At 48.2% G+C, this 24,947-nt stretch overlaps 2 protein-coding genes across 2 annotated transcripts; one reads left to right on the top strand and one right to left on the bottom strand.

Annotated features, from left to right (window-relative positions):
* The first annotated feature begins 569 nt into the window (after positions 1–569).
* Positions 570–14,565, top strand: DDX55 (DEAD-box helicase 55). Its single transcript, XM_026514729.4, has 14 exons — positions 570–753; positions 3,165–3,215; positions 3,309–3,395; positions 4,455–4,546; positions 4,625–4,687; positions 7,103–7,252; positions 7,813–8,002; positions 9,479–9,561; positions 10,293–10,424; positions 11,213–11,305; positions 12,492–12,606; positions 13,055–13,223; positions 13,547–13,839; positions 14,062–14,565. The coding sequence occupies exons 1-14, from the start codon at positions 646–648 to the stop codon at positions 14,236–14,238; spliced, it is 1,803 nt and encodes a 600-aa protein (XP_026370514.1). The 5' UTR covers positions 570–645; the 3' UTR covers positions 14,239–14,565.
* A 554-nt stretch (positions 14,566–15,119) lies between these two features.
* EIF2B1 (eukaryotic translation initiation factor 2B subunit alpha) lies at positions 15,120–24,928 on the bottom strand. Its single transcript, XM_026514728.4, has 9 exons — positions 24,779–24,928; positions 23,449–23,550; positions 22,027–22,163; positions 21,801–21,917; positions 19,901–20,013; positions 19,290–19,358; positions 18,117–18,192; positions 16,933–17,058; positions 15,120–16,201 (listed from the first exon to the last, which is right to left on the bottom strand). The coding sequence occupies exons 1-9, from the start codon at positions 24,789–24,791 to the stop codon at positions 16,037–16,039; spliced, it is 918 nt and encodes a 305-aa protein (XP_026370513.1). The 5' UTR covers positions 24,792–24,928; the 3' UTR covers positions 15,120–16,036.
* Positions 24,929–24,947: the final 19 nt, after the last annotated feature.

Below are 24,947 nucleotides of genomic sequence, written 5' to 3' on the forward strand. Positions count from 1 at the left end.
AGCACGAGTAAGTTCGTGCTGCGGAGCCCAGCATGTAACAGGCGATGAGTGAGAGCTTGCTGAACGAATGTGTGCTCGGACAAACGAGCGGCCCTAGCAGATGGGGAACGCAGGGACGGGAAGATCATGTTCTCGTTTGGGGCTCTATAACTTCCTCGGAAGTAAACCAACATTTATTCTGTTCCGGGCACTGGATCCCCACCACCAATCCGATTTCGCATATCTGTTGACCTGGGGCTCGGGGGCCGGGTACATCTCTGTCCGGTCCCGCCAGACCCACCTGTCCCTTGGCCAGGACGCGGTCTCGTGCTGCCACCTGCCTCTGATGGGCTCAGAAAGCCAGCGAGCCCAAGCAGAATCCCGCCGCCGAAATTCCTGCTCTCGGTGGGAAGGCGCCCGACCCAAGGTGGCTGCGCGGGACGGACCGCACTACTCCGGCCTGGTCCCAGCCGCCCGCTTTCACTGCCGGAGGGCAGTTCTTCCAGCTCCCGCAGCGAGGACTCTTTACCCGCTCTCCGGAACTCTGCTGCTGGAGCGCGGTTGCCGGCGGTTCCGTGAGAGGCCGGAAGCGGAAGTGCTCGCCGGCGGTGGCCCGGTGGCGTCCAGGTGGCGGCGGCGGCGGCAGCGCCCGCGGAGGGGCGCGCCATGGAGCACGTGACGGAGGGCTCCTGGGAGTCGCTGCCGATGCGACTGCACCCGCGGGTGCTGGGTGCGCTGCGGGAGCTGGGCTTTCCGTACATGACGCCGGTGCAGGTACCGGGCGCTGCCGGGCGGGAAAGGGTCCTCCGTGCGCCGGATGGGGGGGGGGCAGGCGGGGCAGGGAGGCTCGGAGCGGGCCGGGTCCCCCTGGGAATTCTGCGGCGTCTTCAGGCTGCCCGCCCTGAGGCTGCCCGCCCTGGTTAACGACCCCGGCAGGTTGGGGGCGGCGGCGCACCTACGCCCGGGCCCTGAACAACGCGACCCCTCCGTCTATGAGTGCTGGGGCCGAGGTGCCCGCTGCATCCCGGCCCTGCCCCTGTAGACATCTCGGGCAGGTGACTTAACCTCCCTGTGCTGTTTTCTTCTTACCTATCTCGTAGGGTTGCTGTGGGACTTCCATAAGACAGTGTTGGACACATTATGGGAGCTCAGTAAATATTACCTGCCGTTGTTACTATGTGGGCTAAGTGAAGGGTTCTGGCCCAATTTATTCATTAACTCAAGAAGTATTTGTTGAGGATATACTGTGTATCAGCTCTTCTAGGCTCTGGGGATTTTGCAATGTTGGTCACCAGGCATGGGACTTATTTTCTAATGCAGGGGAGGGAGAAAGGAGTAGAGGAATGCGGTAGTTTCAGTCGGTGATAAGTGTCACTAAGGTCCAGGGCAGGAGGTTAAGGTGGTGTGTTAGGGAAGGCCGCTCTGAAGGTGTCATTGAGCTGATACCGGAATGATTGAGGCTGTGTGGTGATTGGGGCAGGATATCCCAGCAGAGAGAAATGCCAGTGCAAATGTCTTGGGGCTAGAGGTGACCTGGGAGGAACAGAAAAGAGACCTTTGGCGGGAGCATCAGGCATAGTGTAAGAGATGAACAGAGTAGGGTCCACGTTGTGCAGGGTCTTGAAGTTTGGATTCTATTTAAATGCAGTGGGAAGCCATCTTAATGGGAAGCTATGTACGAAGGGAAGGGAGGTGACTGCTGTGTGGAGAATGGACTTCAGGGGCTTCAAGAAGCAAGAGGTCAGGGGGCCAGTGTCAAGTGAGAGGTAGTGGTGACCTAGAGTAGAGAGGAAGCAGTGGATACTGGGAACAGAAGTTCGAGAGAGCGTTCAGGTTGTTGAGGGGACAGGTGTAGGGGTTACCAAAGAGAGGAATCTAGAGGGAGTCTGAGGTTTTTGTCTTTAGCAGCTGGGTGGATGGTGGTACCATTTACTGAGATGAAGGCAGGGAGTGGTAACACGTTTCTGAGGGGAATTCAAGAGTTACTGAGTTGAGATGTCCATAAGATCCTCAGGAAAGATGAGAAAGCTGGAGATGAGAGTTGGGAGTGCTGTGAACCCTGCCTTGGGACTGTAGTGCAGGGAGACCCAGTCCCTGCCGTCAGTGTTGGTAATTGGGCTGTACTGTCCACTGTGGGAGTCAGTAGACACGTGGCTCTTGAACACTTGCAGTATGGTGAGTCCAAATCGAGATGTGCTCCAACTGTAAAAGGTACAATGGATTTTGAAGACTTAGTATGAAAAAAGGAGTGGAACATATCTCAGTAATTAATTTTTTAAAATATTCATTACATGTTGGATCTCCTGGGTTAAATAAAACACATTAGTAAAATACATTTTACATCTTTCTTTTTACTTTTAATGTGGCTACCGGTAAATTTAAAACTGTGTACGCTGGTCACATCTATTTCTTTTGGACAACAGGGCTCTAGAGCAGAGTTTCGCGGTCTCAGCACTCTTGATATTTTGGACTGGCTGATATTGTATGTGGTGGGGAACTGTCCTGGGCATTGTCGGCTGTTTAACAGCATCCCCGGCCTCGACCTACTGGGTGCCAGTAGCGTAGCTTCCCCTCTGTGGGTTTTGATAGCCAGAAACATCTCTAGGCGTTGCTGCATGTTTCTCGAGGGCATAGGAATCATCCAGGTTGAGAACCACTTGCATATGTAGAAGTCCTACATATGCTGTGATGGGTGAGCGCAGGCTCTGAGGACCAGGAGTGGGGTCCTGGAGGGGATGACATCAAAGCTGAGACCTGACTCTGCTTCAGGTTTAGCCACCAAAGGGCTGGGCTTTTCACAAGACCTGGAGGTTCCCTGTGGTGTTTCAAATGAGAGGGTTTATTTGAATCATTGGTTTTTGATATGAGAGCCGGAAGGAACTCTAAAACTCAGTGTCTTCAAACCCTTCCTGGTCCAGAGAGAGGAAAAGGAGGCGAGGCAGGGCTCGTATTCAGGACTCCCAAATCCCAGCTCAGCTCGCTGTCCCCTCCACACGTCTGTGTAGATACCGCTGCTGTGTTCCTCTGAGCCAACCCCCCTGGGGTGCCTTGTGGTGACTCTACTCAAGGTCTGCATTGTGGTGGGGTCCTTTGTGACCCAGGCCACCCACCGTGTTCCTAGGGCTTTGGGGCACCTCCTTGGAGCCTGGCATTCTCTAACTGGGGCTTTGCATCTCTTTCTCCAGTCTGCAACCATCCCTCTGTTCATGAAAAACAAAGATGTCGCTGCAGAGGCGGTGAGTACCTCATGGAAATGCAGCTTGTCCTCCTGTTTTCCCTCCAGAAGGAACTGTGAGGAAAAGCAAACCAAATTTTCTCCATCTTGGCAGGTCACAGGTAGTGGCAAAACGCTCGCTTTTGTCATCCCCATCCTGGAAATTCTTCTGAGAAGGGAAGAGAAGTTAAAAAAGAATCAGGTGAGGATAGCTAAGTGGCGTATTTTCACTTAGTCATTGTCGAGTTCACAGTTCAAAGAAGCTACTCAAAAGATTGAAAAAAAATCTATCCTCATTCCCTGAAATACTATTTTTCTTTTTTTTTTTTTTAAGATTTTATTTATTTATTCGACAGAGATAGAGACAGCCAGCGAGAGAGGGAACACAAGCAGGGGGAGTGGGAGAGGAAGAAGCAGGCTCATAACAGAAGAGCCTGATGTGGGGCTCGATCCCAGATCGCTGGGATCACGCCCTGAGCCGAAGGCAGACGCTTAAGCGCTGTGCCACCCAGGCGCCCCTGAAGATACTATATTTCTGAATTTGTCTGCTTAAAATGTATTTGTGGCTCCCCGGATCAACACTTACTGTGTTTTCTCCCTCATCTGGGATTTGTGCAGAGCAGCAGAAAATCAGAGTCACCTGCCCTGCACATTCCCAGCTGGGTCCCAATAGGGCAATGCTCTGCGTTCTTGTTTTCACTCTCAGACTGTAAACGGGCGTCCTTCCTACAGTCTGTTTACCGCTGTGGTGTTTGCATTTTTGCTGCTGATTTCAGTGTTTAAAATGGCCTCAAGTGTAGAGCTGAAGCACCGTCTAGTATTCCTGAGCACCAGAAGGCTGGGATGGCCCTTTCGAGAAAACAAGTGCGCGAGATACGCTTCGCTCAGGAATGAGTTACGGTGCGATCGGCAGTGAATTCAGTGTTGACAACTCAACTATGTATTATTCAGGGTGTCATTAAACAGAAGCACACATAAAATCAGCTTCTGTATTGATTGATTGACAAAACATGACCAGAGGCTCCTGACCCTGCATTTCCTACCAGGAGCAGCGGTTGAGTGTTTGCGAAGCCCGTGTTTGTCAGTAATGCGAACTGGCCATGATCCAGAGCAGTCCTTGATAAGCACCGGGACTGGTGCTGAGGAAGCCCGGAAGTGCTGTTCCCCTGGGCACTTGGCTCTGTGAGGCGCACGGTCCTGGCGTGTGTGGAGCTCTGCGAGCCCACTCTGCTCATTGTTTCCTTTCCCTGCACGTGGGCAGGTTGGGGCGATCATCATCACACCCACACGGGAGCTGGCTGTTCAGATAGATGAAGTCCTGGCGCATTTTACGAAGCCCTTCCCGCAGTTCAGGTGAGTTGAATGTGGTGCCCCTGTTAGCCACGGGCTCTTACTTTGCCTGACCTGCTGAAGACCTGTTTCTTGTTTTAGCCAGATTCTCTGGATCGGAGGCAGGAATCCTGGCGAAGATGTTGCAAGGTTTAAGGAACAAGGGTAAGTTTGCTTGCTTCTGCTCCTTTCCTTGCCTGTTTTTGGCACTGAACCCAAGAGGAAGTGATACCTGGTCTAGGCCTAACGGGGAGCACTCTGGCGACCCCAGCTCCCCAGAAAGTTGTATTCTCCAGGCCACTCTCCCATCTTGCCTGCTGGCTCCTTCCCATAAGGCCCTGTTGAGCATTTCCCCTTCAGTGAGTCTCCCCCTGCAGAGGAGAAGGGAGTCGGGGTATGGCCCCCCTTCTTTCCCCAGGCTGACTATACGGGACTTAGGCCCCTTGCTTTTCTCACTTGGGGCTCTCTAAGTGGTCTTATCTCACTTCTGGTGGTCCCAGACCTCACCCTGAGTCCCAGACCTGCAGGTAGCTGCTTGTCTGCCTGGCATCTCCTGGGCATCTCCCGACTTTTACAGACGTGTTTGGAATGGGTGCTTTTTATCCCCAAATCTGCATGTCATCTGGAGTTTCCAAGTCATCTGTCCACCCACGTACTTCTCCTGAAGTCTGGGAGTTGGCCCTGACACCTCACTGTCCCTTCTATCCCCGTCCCCCTTAACCATCATTTACATTTTCTCTTCAGAGCACCCATCTCTAGCCCTTTGATTTTCTCCCTCAGCCCCTCTCCCACTCTGATCTAGACAGCCCCGTCTCTACTGGGCTCCTGCAGTAGCGTTCTCTCTTATGTGTTTCTACTCTTGCCTTCTTATAATCCACTCCGTACAGAGCATCCTGAAAAGTGGTCTTTTCAGAATGCCAGCCTGATCATGTCACTCATCAAAAACTCTTTACTGGCTTCTGCTGGCTCTTAGGAAGGATCCTGATGTTCGTACAGGGCTTGCCAGGCCACCATTCTCCACTGCCGCTGCCTTCTACGCCCCGGCTGCCACACGGACACAGCATTCCTTTAGAGCACGGCGTGGGCCAGGCTCCCCGTGTCCCCAGGCAGGCTCAGCGGTGCTGTCTGTCCCGCAGCATTGCATCTTCAGAGCCTCGCACGGTGCTGAGCACACGCAGGTGTTTAATAAACAGGTGGATGTTTGAATACATGGTGCCCATCAGCCCTTTGCATTTTTTTCAGTCCCACCATGAATAAGGTTTATTATGAGCAGTGGTAAGTTTTGTGCCCAATTTGTTAGGGAATCTTAATAAAGAGAACTGCTTCTATTGAGCATTTACCGTGTTCCAGCTATCCTGTGAGATGCTTTTCAGCGGGGGTCACAAAGTCAAGTTCTGCAGGGGTCAGAGGTTAATATCGGTATGTGAAAGGGCTGGGGTGGGGATGGGTAGGAACTGCCCAATACGTGGCCGAATACTCATCTCTAGCTGATAGTTGCCTTGTAGGATTCTGGGCTCAGTATTGCCAGATATGGGATTTTTAAAAAAGAATATGGATTTTTATGTGTTAGCTCCAGACTTTTTTAACCATTGGCATGTAATTCACATAAAAAAAAAAAAAACAAAAAAAAAGAAAACTTCTTCGGATGCCTGGCTGGCTCAGTTAGTGGAGCATGCAACTCTTGATCTGAGGGTTTTGAGTTTGAATCCTACGTTGGGTGTAGAGCTCACTTAAAAATAAAATTTAAGGGGCACCTGGGTGGCTCAGTCAGTTAAATGTCTGCCTTTGGCTTCGGTCATGATCCCAGCCTGGGATCAAACCCTGCATCGGGCTCCCTGCTCAGTGGGGAGTCTGCTTCTCCTTCTACCTCTGCTGCTTTGCCTGCTTGTACACTCTCTCTCTCTCTCTCTCTCTCTCTGTCTCTTCTCTGTCAAATAAATAAATAAAATCTTAAAAAATAAAAGGTTGTCCTAAAAAAAAATTTAAAAACCCCCAAAAAACAAAAAAGCCAACTTCTTGCAGGTCAGCCAGTGTGTAGGGGCTGTATTTGGCCTTTCATCTGTGGTTGTGATTTTAACATAAAATATTCTCTAATTCTGTTAACATTCTCATTTTATAGATGAGTTACCTGGGGCCTAAAGTGGTTGAATAACTTGTTCTAGGTCAGGGGTCAACAAACCTATAAAGGAATCGATGGGAAATATTTTAGGTTCGTGGACCCCATGGTTTGTCCCAGGTATTCAGCTCCACTGTTGGGGTGTGAAAACCACCAGAGACAATACATGAACGGATGGGCATGATTGCGTGCCAGTAGGATGTCACAGAAACAGTTGCAGGTCAGATGTGGCCAGTGGGCCAGCGTGTGCTCACCCCACCCTGGCTCTTGGCCCGGAACCCATCTGCCTTCCTCATGGCCCTCACTTCTCTGCCCTGAGCCCTGTCCCATCACTCATGGCTGTATTTCCCTTTATTAGAACTTAGATGAGTTTTGGGGGGAGAGGTTTACAAAACTTGGTATTTGGAATCACAGATATTCCCAAGATCCTGAGAGTGTGATAAATGTTTTCTGTGTTTTCAAAGTGGGAACATCATTGTGGCCACTCCAGGCCGCTTGGAGGACATGTTCCGGAGGAAGGCAGAGGGCTTGGATCTGGCCAGCTGTGTGAGGTCCCTCGACGTCCTGGTGTTGGACGAAGCAGACAGACTTCTGGACATGGGGTTTGAGGCAAGGTACTGGACTGTGGGCTTTCATTGGCTTTGGGAGATACCGATGAAGGAGAGCGAAGTGGAATTCCTCTACCACTTCATGACTGCCTTTATTGGCCTCCTTTGTATTTCAAATCATGAGGTTGTTCAGTCCTTCAGATTCTTCCACATAGTTTAAGTTCCAGTTCTACTTCTTAAGATGCATTTTCCTTCATGATTGCTTTTAAAGTTGTGTGTGTTTTGAATAGCTTTATTGAGATATAATTCGTATATCATACAATTCACCTACTTAAAAAATATATTTCAGTGGTTTTTAGTCCCAAAAAGTTTTTCTTTTATCTTCATTCTCTCTTAATTGTCCCACATAACAAAAGTATAATTATGTGTTTATATTGGAGAAAACTTAGAAAAATGAGAGTATAAAGAAATAAAAATTGCTCATAATCTCATCCCCTGGTTAATGTCTACTGTAAATACTGTGATGGCTTTTTTCCTAATCTTTGAAATACCTGTTTAGTATCACGAAGTGGTATTTGTTGATGACGCTGATAAACGAGGTGTTAAGTTTGAGCCCTCTTTTTTAGCATAAACACCATCCTGGAGTTTTTGCCAAAGCAGAGGAGAACAGGCCTTTTCTCTGCCACTCAGACGCAGGAAGTGGAGAGCCTGGTGCGAGCAGGGCTCCGGAACCCTGTCCGGATTTCGGTGAAGGAGAAGGGTGTAGCGGCCAGCAGCACTCAGAAAACTCCTGCCCGCCTGGAGAACTACTACATGGTGCGCACGGATATCCTTACCGATCCTGCGGTTTGTTTGTGATGCTGAGCGCGCGCTGACAGGCAGCGTGGCGCTTCCTCTAGGGCACTGCCTGGAGGGTGGTGTGGAAATCCGGCAGGCTCACCTGAGTTGGAGCCGGGGCGGGGGGGCTTCCTCATTGCTGGAGTTCCCGGGCTGGGCTGGTGAGGTCAGGAGCCCGGCCTTTCCCAGGCAGAGGGAGGGGTCCGTAGGTAGTGTCGTGCGTGGCTGAGCAGTGCCAGAGCAGGACCGCCCAGGACAAAGCCCAGGTACACATCTTGGCTTTGTCCCTTACTAATTGAACTGGATGTACTTACCTGTAGAAAGGGGGCTCCAGTACTACCCACTTCATAGGTTGTGCTGAGGATTGATTGATTCATACAGATTAGGCCAGTGCTTAGTATACAGTGAGTACTAATAAGTGTTAGCTGTGGATGCCCACTGTGGCTTCTTGTTGCTGTTTTGTATTCGTTTCAGTGATTGCATTTAGAGAGATCTGAGTGTGTGAGAAGAAATTCCAAATTGAGAACTTGGTTTTGGTAAAAATAGGGGGAGTGCATGCAGATGGGTTTAAATGTCTCCCCATTTAGGGGCCCGAATGGACCACTTGACTATATATTAAGAGAGACTGGAGTCTGTCTCCATGGAGGTCTTTCAAATTTTGTACATTCTTTTCTGGAAACCTGGGCTCCTCTTAGAGCAGTGATTTTTTTTTTTTTTTTTAAAGATTTTATTTATTTATTTGACAGAGAGAGAGACAGCCAGTGAGAGAGGGAACACAAGCAGGGGGAGTGGGAGAGGAAGAAGCAGGCTCCTAGCCGAAGAGTCTGATGTGGGGCTCGATCCCATAACGCTGGGATCACGCCCTGAGCCGAAGGGAGACGCTTAACCGCTGTGCCACCCAGGCGCCCCTAGAGCAGTGATTTTTGAACATGGAGATGTACCAGAGTCTCCTGGGGGCTCCTAAATAATATGGATTCTTGGGTCCAGTCCTAGACCTACTGAATTTGTATGCTGTGCCCAAGAATCCACATTTAAAAAAAAAAATCTACCCTGGAAGGACAGTTGGTTAGCTCAGTCCAGAGAGCGTGCGGCTCTTGATCATGGGGTCATGAGTTCAAGCCCCATGTTGGGCGTAGCACTTACTTAAAAAAAAAAACAAAACTACCTTGGATATAGCTGGTACCGTGGTCCCTGTTCATATACTGGGATTTAGGGACGATTGCATGGGATGACTGTGCATCTCTCTGTTACTTGACTCTGAGTTGTATGTGTCAGCACATGCTGATGCCCCCTTCTGAGCTATGTAGACCAATTCACATGTTGACAGAAATGCGTTCTATTAGTGGAGGAAGTCAGAGTCCTTAACATTGAAGGCTGAAACTGAAAATAGCTAGAGAGATTATTATCATCAATAAGCTTTTTTTTTTTTAATTGGTTTTCCTTTTTACTTTGCAGGTATGTAAGGCAGATGAGAAATTTAACCAGCTGGTACATTTTCTCCAAAATCATAAACAGGAAAAACACCTGATCTTCTTCAGGTAATTCTTCCTGGATGCTGTGGTAGGAGAATCTGGGGTTCAGCCACATCCAGAATGTCCAGATGCGTGTAGCCCTAAGGTTTGGAATTCTCTCAGGAATGTTTTTGGCCACAAATAACTGAAAACCCCACTTTTGTGGCTTAAGCACGAGGAGTTATTTTTCTCCTGTAGAAAGAAGACCAGAGGTTAGGCAGGTCCCGACATTGGGGTATGTCTCCCCGGTGTCCAGGTCAGTATTTCCATGACTGTGTCGGCCTTTTGTTCATGTCTGTCCCTTCACGGTTTGAAGATGGCCACTGTCATGCCCGCTGCCCCGTCTGCACTGAAAACAGAGAAAGGAGGAAAGGCTGAGGGAGGGGGAAGGGCATTCTTCACATCAGAAGAGCAGAAAGCTTTCTCAGATGCTCAGGCTTTCATTTCAGGGGCCAAAGGTGAGTCACTCAGCAGCTGCTCACCTCCAGGGAGGCAGAGAATATGAGTGTGCAGTTGTCCCAGCCTCTGTCGTAAAGGGAGATGAGGGAGGAAGTGGCTGGGAGTGGCCTTGAAGCTGCCAGCCTGGTGGCTACCACGGTCAGATTTTGTCCTGGTGTCAGAACTGCAGGGTTTCAGATTTAGAGCTCAGGGTGATGATGTTGGTAGCCGTTCTCCCAGAGAGGATGGGGTCCCTCTGCTGCATCTGGTGCTCGCCGCCTCCCTCCCCCAGCAACTCTGAGCCCACTGTCCCCTCTCAGCACCTGCGCCTGTGTGGAATACTATGGAAAGGCTCTGGAGGCCCTGGTGAAGGGTGTGGAGGTCATGTGCATTCACGGGAAGATGAAATACAAGCGCGGGAAGATCTTCATGGAGTTCCGCAGATCGCAGAGGTGGGTTCGCTGCCTCGAGCTCACTGCCTGCTTCGGCAGGTCCCGCTGCGTCTCAAGCCTCATGTGGGCTGTGTTCCTTGCCTGGAATCCTCTTTCTCCTCTGCCCGGTTATCACACTTGCTCTGTGTGGCCCCGGTGGGCCCTGCCCACGGCCTGACCCCATCGTGCTGTGCTGCACTGACTTCCTTAGTCATCGCCAGCTGCCCCGCAAGATCGTAAGCTCTGTAAGAGCAGGGACCGTGTGTTGTGTTCACTCCCGGGATCCTCAGTATTTGGCCCAGCACCTGGCCCAGGGGGTTTTGATACCTATTTGTTGAATGGGTGGAGGGCGCAGATAGGAGCAATTCATTGAAGTCTCATAGGTTGTCATTGGTCACTGCAGTTAGGACCTCGCATCTCTCGGTGACCATAATTAATTTGCTTGTAGAGGTAACATTTTTCTGCTTTTCTAAGGGCTTCCTGGCTGTGTTGTTAACAGCACTCTTCTAGCCAGAGTGATAGAACGGACCGTTACATCTCAGGATTAGACTCACTACGGTTTTTGGTTTCTTTCAAAGAAAAGTATGCTAATTAAAAAAATCCTTTCCCAGTCTCCTCCCTGCCTCCCGTTTTCGTTGGGAATTTGTGAAGTCCTAGATATACTTAGGAGGAAAAAAAAGTCAAAATGTGATTCCTAACGGGTGCTTCTGTGAGAGGCATTACGTCGTCATCCTGTCGAGGCTGGGAAAGACTGATGGTGATGACGGTGGTGGCCCCCTTGCTCAGAAAGGTGTTTTCTCATTTTCTAGTGGGATTTTAGTGTGCACGGATGTCATGGCCCGAGGAATAGACATTCCTGAAGTAAACTGGGTTTTGCAGTACGACCCTCCCAGCAGCGCGAGGTATGGCGTGATGGAGTGTGACCCTCTCTGTCAGGAATCTGGCCCCATGAATCCTGAGGAAGATACACATGATGATGTTCATCAAAACATTGCTCTAAATAACAAAAATGGGTGAACAGGTGAACTGTCATTGGTGTGTGAAAATAGTGATGCCGTAGTATGCAGTAATTTGTTGGGACGCCTGGGGGGCTCAGCCGTTAGGCGTCTGCCTTCGGCTCAGGTCATGATCCCAGGGTCCTGGGATCGAGCCCCACATCAGCCTCCCTGCCCATCCGGGAAGCCTGCTTCTCCCTCTCCCACTCCCCCTGCTTGTGTTCCCTCTCTCGCTGTCTCTCTCTGTCAAATAAATAAAATCTTTAAAATAAATAAATAAATAAATAAAATAAATAACAAAAATGGAGGAACAGGTGAACTGTCATTGGTGTGTGAAAATCGTGATGCCATAGTATGCAATAGTTATTTTCATGTGCTTTTTTTTTTAATGACTTAAGTTTTTAAAGATTTTATTTATTTATTTGACAGAGAGAGAGAGGGAGACAGAGACAGTGAGAGAGCACAAGCAGGGGGAGAGGCAGGCAAAGGGAGAGGGAGAAGCAGGCTCCCCGCCGAACAAGGAGCCCTGTGCAGCACTCGATCCCAGAACCCTGGGATCATGACCTAAGCCAAAGGCAGACGTTTAACCACCTGAGCCGCCCAGGTGCCCCTGCACATGCTTTTTAAAGTTCTTGCATAGTGAATTGATAGATGCTTAAAGGAAAGTCTTTGACACCCTATATGAAAGTCTTACTCTCCCAAAGCAAACATACATTCCTCATAAATGCTTCCAAACATAGGAGAATGTGGGGGCCTAGACCTCCTGGGCAGTAATGATTGTTACTTCTTGGTGGAAGGCTTACAGGCCACTTTTCTATACTCTTGTCTTCCAGTTTTCTACTAGGACCATGTTTTTCTACTAGGACCATGTTTTACCTGTATCGTCAGATAGGCATACATGTAAGAGTTTTCTAGTTCACATTAAATGTTTTGCAGAATCCTGTCTGGTTTGCAATCTATATTTAATTGCCAGCATTTGTATTTGTGAGCCTAGTGAGGGGCAGGGTTGGGCTGAGCCGCAGGGTGTAGCAGCCCTGGGCTCATGCTCTGCCCACTCTCACATAGTGATCATGGTCCCGTCTTCCATTCACAGCGCCTTTGTGCATCGCTGTGGCCGTACAGCCCGCATCGGCCATGGTGGCAGCGCGCTCGTGTTCCTCCTTCCCATGGAAGAGTCCTACATCAGTTTCCTTGAAATTAACCAAAAAGTAAGCGGTCTCCTTTTTTCATGTAGAATGCCCAGTGACACGAAACTTGGTCGAGTTCTTTTCCAGCAAGTGGTCCAGAACGTAGAGGACGAATTGCAAACTCTCAGGGGCCAGGTGGTGATGTAAGGGCAGGAGCCGGCTGGCCTGAGGGCTGTGGGGAGGCACCTGTCCCATTCAGGGTGGCAGGCACTGCTCAGCTCCAGCCGGGCATCAGTACTTGGGAACACAGACCTCGTGTTGGTTACTTTCCAACCAGGAATCAGGATCGTTACGGAAAATTGATTTGAGAATTTTCTAATCAAGTAAAATACTTGGGAATTTGGGCTTCAGTGTCTCTGATTAAAGATTGCAATGAATTGTTTTGCCTTTGGTTTTGCACTGGCTCTGATGGGGTTTTGGAGGTGAGGGGATCCCAGCCAGAGGAGGTGAGCATGTGGTCTGTGTGCAGTGCCCCCTGCAGGAGATGAAACTCCAGAAAAACATAGGAGACTTCCTTCCAAAGCTCAAGTCCATGGCCCTGGCCGACAGAGCTGTGTTTGAAAAGGGCATGAAAGCCTTTGTGTCACACATCCAGGCTTATGCGAAGCATGAATGCAACCTCATCTTCAGATTAAAGGGTAAGGTGGACTCACAGAATTGTCTCCTTAAACACAACATGGCCTTTCAGGTAGTGCAGGTGTGAAACGGCTTTGTTTTATAAAAACGTTCCGCGTATGTCAGGGTTAGTATTTTCTAAATACCTAAGAGAAGTCTTCCTAGGGTTTGCGTAGACAGAAGAAACTTGCTGCCGAGTATTCCTTTTTGGTAAAAATATAATTATTTTAATTCTAATTAAAATGAACCCATTAGATCATTTGGTTAGAAAACAGCTATCTTCCTTGGGTTGGTGCTTATGATTCTGTTTTGGGTGTGCTAACTCTTGATGTTTTGGTTTAATTAGATCTTGATTTTGCTAGCCTTGCTCGAGGGTTTGCCCTGCTGAGGATGCCCAAGATGCCGGAGCTGAGAGGAAGGCAGTTTCCAGATTTTGTGCCTACGGATATTAACACAGACACCATTCCCTTTAAAGATAAAGTTAGAGAGAAGCAGAGGCAGAAACTACTGGAGCAACAAAGAAAAGAGAAAAGAGAAAATGAAGGGAGAAAAAAATTCATAAAAAATAAAGCTTGGTCAAAGCAGAAGGCCAAAAAGGAGAAGAAGAAAAAAATGAATGAAAAAAGGAGGAGGGAAGAGGTACAGTTTTTCCTTTATTACTTGAACACTCAGCTGAGAATTTTGAATGAATTTTATCAAAATAGTGTCTTGTAGCAGGGATTGTGTGGGGCTCTCGTATTTCTGTATTCTGTTGGGACTTGGGTGGGAGCGTGACGTGTTTGTGGAAGCTGATCTGAGTGTGTTGTTGCTCTGAGAACACGTCCCTGAGAAATTTGGTGGTTTGTCGCTCTCTGTACTTAGGGTTCTGAAATTGAAGATGAGGACATGGAGGAACTCCTCAACGACACGAGGCTCTTGAAAAAGTTTAAGAAAGGCAAAATTACTGAAGAAGAATTTGAGAAGGGGTTGTTTTCAAGTGGCAAGAGAGCAGTCCCAACAGCAGATCTGGGGATCCCTGATTTGGAAGAGGATTGCTGACGCCGGCCCCGGAGCACACGCAAGCCCAGGGGGTACGGTGAGCGGGCCCTGTGCCCCGCACAGTGCCCACGTGCTTTCACTGTGTGCCAGACCCACAGCCAGCGTCCGAGAAAGCCATGTTCACACTGGGGACGGAGGGCATGCTTCACACTCATGACTGTTTTATGAAAACCTGACCAGCGTTTAAGGCCAACAGAAGAGTGTGAGACTGAGTGTAAATAATAGAAGTCAATATTTATTTTGATGGGTCACCTCTAAATTAAAGCTGATTTTTCTGTGGCTATATTATACTTACTTTCTAACATAAAGATACTGAGGTATACTTGATTTTTGGCTTTCAAGTTTCCTTACTGTTTTCAGGCACCTGACCTTCGTGGGTGTCCTTACCCCTGGACTTGAGTTCTCTCTCTGAGGAACTGCACAGAGCACCTGTATGGGGCAGGTGCTGTTCCTGGGGTTTTCTTCTTCTTTTTTTTTTTTAAAGATTTTATTTATTTATTTGACAGAGATAGAGACAGCCAGCGAGAGAGGGAACCAAGCAGGGGGAGTGGGAGAGGAAGAAGCAGGCTCCCAGCGGAGGAGTCTGATGTGGGGCTCGATCCCATAACGCCGGGATCACGCCCTGAGCCGAAGGCAGACGCTTAACCGCTGTGCCACCCAGGTGCCCCTGGGGTTTTCTTCTTTTTGAAGAATCATCCCCATCACCAGTTTAGGAGGGAAGGAAGCAAGTCATATTCTAGGGAAAAAAAAATTATGCTTTGTGTCGAATGAACTATTTCCTTCCAATGGAGTGTCTTGAGTGTGTGAATGTGGCTGCATTGTCTTCACCAAGATGGCCAATACCTTTGGGCCTCAGCGCTCAATACTGATAAAACACCATATCAAAATCTCTCACATAATTTATTTGAAAAGATGCTGAATTTGTCCCCAAGTACAATTTTTAAAAAGCTGTTCAGGAGCAAACACATTTAAAGGAAATTCGCATCTTCCACAGATGCAGACTTCAGTTTACAGATGTTCTGGAAGGTCTTCCTATGTGCTGAGCCACGGAGGCTACTCCTGCTAAATGTTGTTTCTGCCTTCCTTGGGTTCTCTTGGTGGTTTCCCTCCGGTCTGTCCCAATCCTGATGAGGGGGTGGCAGCCCCAGGCTCGTGGTCACCACTGGAAGCCTGATGTGACTTCCACCTGGGTTTCCTGCCTTTCTCATAATGGGCACCATTTGTAACGTGTCCTGGGCGGCTGTTGGTTCCTGCAGGGGCACCTGGCTGCAGGTGGGAGCACCTGATTTTTCAGGCCTGCATCTCTAATCGATGCTTTTGGCAAATCAGTCTGGAGTGCAGGAAAGGGAGGGGTGGGCTTGGGCACGTCTTCCATTGGTTAAGTAGCCAATAATCTAACTTGTATTTCTGGAAACTGGAAAGTATCTAGAAACCATAAACACAATTCAGGTTGGGTTTTAGGGAAACCATGAACGCATTTAAGATGGTGCATTGAAATGGATAAAAAATCTTCCAAGTCTTAATGGTTTTAGGTCCTTAGTACCTAAGCCTTCATTTAAAAAAAAATTCAGTTTTAGGGGCATCTGGCTGGCTCGGTCAGTGGAACATGTGACTCTTGATCTCAGGAGTTGTGAGTTCGAGCCCCACATTGGGGGTAGAGATTACTTAAAAATAAAATCTTTAAAGGAAAAAAAAAAAAAAAAAAAAACTCCGTATGGTCCGGCTCACGGAGGGGTGAAGAGGCTACTCACTCTGCCCCAAGTACATCAGCTGTGCGCCGGCAGGAAGGATCCAGCAGTTACAGATATAGCTTGATGAGCTCGTCGCTGACTGCTGAGGGAGTCAACACCCCCAGGTCTGTAAACAGCAGTGTTATTAAGGAAGGGGAGGTGTAGTCGACCCACGGGTGCTCCTCTTTGAGATCTTGTTTGGTCTGCTTTGTCTTCAGAGTATCTGCCTTATACTGAGGAGACAGGAAACACGTGTTGGTTTTCCCCACACGCCCAGGGCTCAGAAGTGGTGTGGGCTGGGCCTGAGCAATCATTGTGCTACTAGCTACTACCTGAAAGTGTTCCCTGGAGGAGGGGGAAGCCAGCTGGGCGGCACGCTGGCGAGGAGGGCAGAGGGCAGCGTGGGGCAGCCAGAGGATGGCGACCTACCGGCCGATGGCCTCACTTTAATGAAGAACCCAAACTGTGTCTGCCCTCACTGGTGTGCTGGATTCACGGCTCCAAACCTCTCAAGATAACAATTTCAAGTCTTTTCGGAGAGCTTACTATGTGCCTGGCACAGACCAAGCCTTTCTCCTGGGTTATCTCAGAACTGTCGTCACGCTCAGAATGCATGTTCATCTCGTTTTACAGATGACTCAAGTCCAGAGCATAAAATGAGCGCACTGCCCCAGGCAGGGTGGTTAGTAAGCGGGGGAGACGGAGACTGAGCCCGGAGAGTGGCCTCCAAAGCTTGGACTGAAACATCAGCTTTCCCTCTCGTGCCTAAGAGAGACCAAGTTCTGGGGACAAATGGGACTTTCTGAGTCTGAGCTCAGCCAACAAATGATCTTTGTATCCCACGCGTTGGAGAAGCTAGTGATGGGAGGGGAGTAACTTACTGGAATATTCTTACCCTGCTTCTTCCCAAAGCTTTCAACATAGACTCAAATACCCCTTCAAATATGTAAAAAAAACCTCTTGCCTTAAACTTGTCTGGGACATCCTGCTGGTTTAGTGGGAAGAGTCGTACAAACTTGAAACTTTCTGCCACGACGTAAAAAGGCTTGTTCTGGGCTTTGGCGCACACGGCCATCTGGTTGGTTCCAATCTGGAAAGTAAGAGAAAACGTAGAAGGATGAGATCTTAGAGCATATTTGAAAGTGTGTGAGTGAACATAATATATGTAAATCTAGCTTTGGAATTACAGATCTTTTAGAAAAAGACGACAGAATAGACATTTCTCTAAAGATAAACAAATGGCCAATACACACATGTTCAGAAGATGCTCCAGACCCTCGTCGTCAGGCGAACACAAGTCAAAACCACAACGACACACTACTTCACACCTGCTAGCATGGCTCTAGTTAAAAAACCCAAATTACAAGTGTCGGCAGGGATGCAGAGAGACTGCAATGCTTGTACGGTGCTGAGGAGAACAGAAAATGGTGCAGCTACTATGGAAAAGTCTGGTGGGTCCTCGGAATGCTAGACACGGAATTACCACGTGACCTAGAAATTCCACTCAGGTACTGCGAACAGACAGATCCTGTGCACCCATGTTTGTAGTAGCGTAATTTACAAGAGCCGAAATGTAGGAATGACTCAAGAGGACAGGAGTCGGTGGACGAACAAATGTGCTCCCTGCGCACAATGGGACATGGCTCAGCCATAAAAAGGGATGGTGTGCGGACAACTGTACAGCAAAGATGGGCTTCGAAAATGCGCTGCGTGAAATCACTCCCCCGAACTGCACACGTGATGACTGTACGTTATATGTGTTCCACCAGGAGCCACAAGAAACAAGTGATCATGAAATCTTTCCATGTTAAGCAATGGACAGAGAAATTTTAACACCACGCTATACTGATGTCAAATATGCCCAGTTAAAAAAAACCACAAAACCCAACAACCAAACCCAATTCCAGTTAAAACATGTTTTGAGAAAAGATAAACCTCCTTTTCATGATTCCTATAGATCAAAGAAATATGACTCAAATTTGGCCGCTGTAGTGTCCTCTGGGGACTGGGAGACAATTCTCTGCGATGGTGACGTCCAGAGGCTACGTGGGGCTGGATGAGTGATAACATGGTCCGGTACCGCCAGGATGTGGCTCAGCAACCCCTCCCTGCCTGGAGCAAGGGGCTGTGGAGAATGGATGTTCTTACCTTGTTGATAATCCCTCCATTTTCAACAACTCCTTCAGCACCAACTATGACAAGATCCACTTTCTCCATGATATAGCTAAAGAAATTTAAAAAAATTATGCTTTTCTTGGCTCTTACGAGTAGCAGCATCACCTGCAAAGATTAATATTCCATTTTCACCACCGTACGTTCCTCTTACAAGTTATTTTCTTCAAAAGAGCACTTAACCCATGAGACGACCCTGGGCACTGTTGGTTCTGCCGTCACAGGCATGAAAACGCGCTGTGATCACAGCCCCGTGGTAAACGTGCCCTCCATGCGGCCGCCCAGCACACACACGCGTGCGGGTGTAGTGACGGATGGAATTTCATGACCCGGCATTTATCCTCACTATGCGTGCTACGCTCTACTTTCTGATCTACTTCAAGACAAACGAAACAAAAATTTAAAAACCTGTTGTGATCTGAAGTTGAAAGAAAATTTATTTAATTCAAGACTCTTTCAGCTCAGGTGAAGGCTAATTTACCTTTGAAAATGAGCAATTAAGTAGAATTCTTCAAAATGCTTCCTTTTGAACGCATTCCTAATTTCCTTAATCATCTGCCTTACGTGTTTTTTCCGAGAGACCTTTAGTCCTGTTTTCTTTTGTGAGGTAACACTGACAATTCTCAGAACGTGTGTCCTCAGTTTTAGAAGCAAAGTTGCACGGGTAAGTCAAAGAATCCCAGAGTGCCGCTGAGGACAGCCTAGGCCTTTCTCTGAGGCGGGAACACTGATTATGTGTGCTGACCCTAACCTGACTTTTGCACCTTGCTCTTAAAATGCACTATAAGGGACCCTGGGTGGCTTAGTCGGTTAAGCGTCTGCCGGGGTCCTGGAATCGAACCCAGCATCAAGCTCCCTGCTTCTCCCTCTGCCTGCTGTTCCTCCTGCTTGTGCTCTCTCTGACAAATGAATAAATAAAACCTTCAAGAAAAGATAAAATGCACCATAAGACTACATAAATGACTCCCATTCTCTGCAACACCCTACAGCTCGTCTCCTGGTTTAATGCAGCCGTCAAATTGGAGGCAGAACACTACCCAGTGCAGTTTTATGAATGGGACTCAAACCTTCAATCCGGAACCCTGCTCCAAGCCAATCCCGGGAGTGGGTGATGACAAATAACGGTGCTCAGGGAAGATGGGAACTTACCCAACAGCAGCATCCAAGACCACGGTGACAGGGACGTTGAGGTGGTGGAGAGCTTTGGCCATTTTCTTACTGGAAAATGACATTTGGAAAACATTAGAGAGAGTCCAAGAAAGTAGGATGAGTCACTTAATTTGGACAATGGTAAATCACATTAGCTTGAAACTCAGTTCATGTTCAGGGATTAAGGGGCACATCCCAACACTCTGGACTAAGGAAACAAGAATTTGGGTTGTTTAGAAGAAAATATGTGTTTCAGGAAAACTATCTTCTTAGGGACTCTGGGTAAAAGATGCAAATTCCGCAAAAAGAGTTTTTCTCTCATTATCTTCTGGATGGAGATGTGAATTATCTACTCCTTGATAAAAATCTTTCCATTGACATATTTATTGCTGTTCCTCCAATTTAACTACTAAAGAAACACCCTAGATCCTGTACGGTGGCCTACTGCCAATTCACAGAGACTTTTCTTCGGGGGCAGGAAAAGGCACAAAGGCAAGGCTGAGTGACTGGCCAGTCGGGGGGCATGTTCTGGGACTCCCTACACAGGTTCTAATCCTTCGTTTGTGCTCAAAATGACTGCTGGGCCCATAACCAAATGGAATGATACTTGCCCTGATAAGTCAGGCTGCGACTCTGTGACGTACACACTGAAACGCTTCTTGGCCACCACTGCTGCCTCTAAGACTCTCAGGACCACTCTGGAGTAGGCGTGAGTTAATATTCTCTGCGGACCAAGAAAGCCCCGTCAAGAGGGCAAGCCTGGCAGGGATCACCTGCGTGCTGTTCCATGCCAGTGCCCCTCCCGGTACCCCCGCTTCTCTCCATGCTCTCTCACAAATCGACTGGAATCAGAAAGACCCATCTGTTGTGGGTCACCTCTTCCCACAGCAGCTGCAGGAGTGGAATCTCCATGTGGTGTTGCTCGCAAGGTACAAAAGCCTTTCCATCTGAAGGCTCTGTTCGGTTCTTTTGGGCTGGCTTTCCTATTTCTAAGACATGGTTTGCACACTCAGGCCCGCAGGTACGGGGCAGGTCACAGAAAGAAAAGCGGCAGCTCAGGTGGGGCCGGCAGCAAAGAGGAGAGACCAAGCTCCAGCTGTTGTCACATGGTCCCACTGTTGCCAGATTTTTTTTTCTTGAAAATCCAAGAAAGAAGTGTTGGCCAACTAATTCTTTTTTTTTTTATTTACAAACACCATTTGGGGGTAAACACACCCCATCTGTGGGCCAGACACAATGGGCAGACACTCACTGCAGCTCTGTTGCCACGACAGACTCTGTGGTTCTGTATAATGCGAAATGGATGGACAGAGCGCCCTAGTGCCTTTCTGCGTCGCCTGGGAGCTTGTTCGAGATGCAGATTCTCAGCGCCCCCGACCTGCTAAGTCAGAGCCTGCACTGAATGAGATCCCCAGATGGCTCATCCGCAGGTTCCAAGGTGGGCCGTGCTGCTGCACGTGGGCATTAACACATTCACACGCGCCAGGGCACGTGAGACCTGCACGGTGCTGAGCGCGGAGCCTGGCGGAAGGAGAAGGCCTCAGCGAGAGGCAGTCACAATCTTGCCTTCATGGGGCCAAAAGCAGCTTTGTTCGCAACTGGCTTTTGTACAAGTTCCACTCACATCTATTATATGTCATTTCGTGAAGAACACACTTCAAAGGTTGGAAAGGGGATAATAAAACAGAGGACAAGATTTCAGAGTCAAGACGCAAGTAAAGAATTTTATGGTCCGTGGAGGCTTGGGTGGCAGAAGAGGGATGCCTGGGAGAGACATCATAAAAGTTTTACTGCCCCTTTGCTGGGGGACTGGCTTAACCTGCAGCTCCCGTCCTCACTTCACCTAGAAACCCTTGGCAGCTCTGCGTCTCTGAAATAGCACTAAAAATGAAATTAAAGACAACATCCCAGCCCAGCGCCGACCTTCACCGGGAGGACCCGTCAGTATGAACCATTTCCAACAGCTGTTAGGTGTGGATTTAGTTTCGATTTAGTATGTACCCGATAATGAAAACACTTCTTTGGTAAAGACATGTTATTAAATCAAGAATCATCCATGCTGTCCCAGTGCTTTTTTCTCTTCCTGTCTATTTTATTTTATTCAAAGTTTATTTATTGTATTTAAGTAATCTCTACACCCAACGTGGGGCTCGAACTCACGACCCGGAGATCAAGAGTCGCACGCTCTTCTGACTGAACCAGCCAGGCACCCCTCCTGGCCTGTTTAATGCGACAGCCTCTGTAATAACACCTACACGGTTGTACTGTGCTTCCTATGTGCCAGGCATAGTACAGAGTCCTTAGATCGGCTCAAACCTCCTCCTCCAACAACCTGATGCGGTAGGTACTGGTATTACCTTTATTTAACAGATGAGAAAACTGCAGCACAGAGAGGTTAAGTAACTTGTCCAAGGTGACACAGCGAGTAAGTGGCAGAAGAGGGATTTTACCCCGGAAGTCTAAGTCCAAAGTCCTTGCTCCCAACTACCACACATGAGAAAATCTACTCACCGCCCCATCTTTGATGAAAGTATGGCACAGATCTGCAATTTTATTTCTCGATAGGGATGTTCGCTTGAGAAAAAGTTCTCCCCGCTCAATCATGATTTTTTTACATTTAGAGTAATCCTAGGAAGAAAACAGCAAAATGAGGGGTAAAGCAGAAATCCAGGTAAAGCTGAGAAGACCTGCACCAAACACAGGAGTCGAAAGGTAACGAAAGGAGGGCAGGGCTTACGGAGTATTCCAGCGAAGTCAGGCTGATGAAGCGCAGGAAGAGCTTCCCGCCAGAGGACACGGCCACGGAGGAGTCCACTTCACACAGGGTTTCTATGGCACGGGTGAGATTCGCTCGCAGGCCCTGGATCGTCTCCCCTGGATGGATCACGTGAGGAATGCGATGTTCAGGTTAGTATCATAGCCCCTTGGTGGGTCTGTGATTCATACACTTATTCAACCAGTGTTTACTGGATGCATCCTGTATGCCAGAGACACACCAGTGAGCAGACAGGGTCCCTGCTCTGACGGGACTCCCCTTCTAGTGGAAGAGGCAGACAATAAACAAACACACAAAGAAATACACAAGTTACAGACCGAATGAGGACAGAAAGCAGCAGAATGATGAGAAACGTGGGGCTGAGCTAACAGGGATGGAAAGAGCTAATGGGGATGGCCTCTGGAGTGGAGGCCATTTAAACTGAGACCTGAGTGAGAAAGGATCCGGCCACATAAAGATCCAGTGGGAAAGGTATAGGTGCAGACTATAACTACACAAAGACCATGAGATGGGAACAAACTTGACGTGACGCAGTTTAGTGAGGGATGGCATGGAAGGATATTAAGCAGAAGCGGCAGACGAGGTCTGAGAAACGGTGTAGGCAAGGCTTAGGTGTTTGGGTTTTATTGTAGGTACCATGGGAAGACACTGAAAGTTGTCTTAGAGACACATGTCTTTAGGCCAGCACTTTGGATTAAAGAAGGCATTATTATTACTATTATTTTTATTGTTATCTCGTTTATAAAAGACATACGTTCTACCAAGAAATTTACATTTAGGATGCCCGAATGAGTAGGCAATCATAATGAATAATACTAATACTAGAATTCTGGAACACTCTGTAGCAACTGCAAAAATTCTGGCATAAGACAGAAGCTCAATAAACATTTACAAAGCTGAACTATTACTATAATTTAAGCTTCATGGTCAGCTTGATATAATATGGTCACTCTTGATTCAAAGTGTATCTCACTTATGAAAGGGGACCCATTTAATGATAACTGGTGGGCTCTTTCCAAGTCAAAAGACTGAAATGAAGCAGAAGTTGAACTTGGAGCTGCATTAACTCAAGTAGGCCCACACACAGTCTCACTTTCTACACTTTTTTTTTTTAAAGATTTTATTTATTTATTTGAGAGAGAGAAAGAGGGCATGCATGCATGCGTGCACAAGCAGGGGAGGGGGCAGAGGGAGAGGGAGAGGCAGACTTCCTGCTGAGCAGGAAGCCCAATGCAGGGCTTGATCCCAGGACCATGGGATCATGACCTGAGCCAAAGACAGATGCTTAACCGACTGAGCCACCCAGGCACCCCAACTTTCTACACTTCTGAGTTACTAGAGGACTTCCTAACACCCAGAGTGTTCAAATATGACCCTCTTCACCTTGATCTCTCTTCAAGAACTCCAGCAAAGTCCCGATGGCAGCTACTGCTGAGGCCTTGTCAGGATTTTCTTTCATCTGAGACTTAAAGTATTCAATTAACTCTGCGGAGAGAGAAAAAAGTGATTCATCAAATTCATTTAGCAGTATGTAAGACTAGAGAGCTTTTCAATGACTGTTGACCTTAAGAGGCAAACTAATTTTATTTATTTTTAAGTTTTTATTTATTTGAGCAAGAGAGAGATGGCACACACACACACAAGGTGGGGGGTAGAGGGAGAAGCAGACCCCTGCTGAGTGGGGAGCCCAACGTGGGGTTCGATCCCAGGACCGTGAGATCATGATCTGAGCTAAAGGCAGATGCTTAGGGGCGCCTAGGTGGCTTAGTCCCTCCTCTGCTAGGAGCCTGCTTCTTCCTCTCCCACTCCCCCTGCTTGTGTTCCCTCTCTCGCTGGCTGTCTCTCTCTCTGTCAAATAAATAAATAAAATCTTAACAAACAAACAAAAAAGGCAAATGCTTAACAGACTGAGCCACCCAGGCATCCCAGAAGCAAACTAATTTTAAAAATATTTTCTTTTCAGGGTGTCTGGCTTCAGGGGCATTATAAATGTTGATGGGAATAGAGATGACACCACTGTAGTATTTATTTACAAACTTTCTCATTTTTGAAAAACCCATCTGTGCAGAAAGGCATAAAATTTAAGCACCACCTCCTGATGGTGGAAGGTCATCCTCCTTCTTATCCTTGACTACAAGTCCTGGCAGAAAATCCCAGAGTCAACCACTTTATCAGTTTTCCCTCCACCTGTCCAGACAGTCTGTGCCAATTCAAGCCTGTTCACCTACTTACATATGTACATATATATGCAGAGGTCCATCCTTATTTTTTTTTAAATGAGAAGTATCATATGTCAGTTTGCCCTTGTGTTTCACTTAATAAAACACCTTGATAACCATATTAGATGAGCACATCAAATACAACCTTAAAAAAAAATTCTAGTACCAGATCCAGTAAGGCGAGGACTCTTACTCATACTTTACCTATGAGGAAATAACGACTGCGGAGATCTGCACTCCTCGTCTAAGTCTCCCTTTTTTGGAGGAGGGCACTGCTAAGCGCTGGGAGAGGAAGGTCTGGGGATACCCTCAGGATCCATTCCCTGGAGACAGGGACAGCGAGAGGGACTGAGTCGCGACTAGAAGCAGCATCCAGTCCAGTAGCCTAAGCTTGGAAAGGGACTTCTCGCAGAGCCCAGCCTGGGCGTGCCAGGTGGAGTGACCCCCGTACGGCTCCGCTTTAGGCCCAGCAGGCCCGGCCCGGCCCGACTTACCATTGCTGTCCATTGTGCCCTCCGGATCGCGCAGCCCGAGGGGACCGGGACAGCCCGCGACGACTGGACGGCTCCCACAACCGCGAGGGCTCGCAGCCACAGAGACTGACAGCACGCAGCACGTCTCCACACTCCACTTCCGGCGCCTTGGGGGGCGGGGCCGTGGGTA

The sequence above is a fragment of the Ursus arctos genome, unplaced genomic scaffold, assembly GCF_023065955.2.
Source record: "Ursus arctos isolate Adak ecotype North America unplaced genomic scaffold, UrsArc2.0 scaffold_34, whole genome shotgun sequence".
Taxonomy (NCBI): Eukaryota; Metazoa; Chordata; class Mammalia; order Carnivora; family Ursidae; genus Ursus; species Ursus arctos.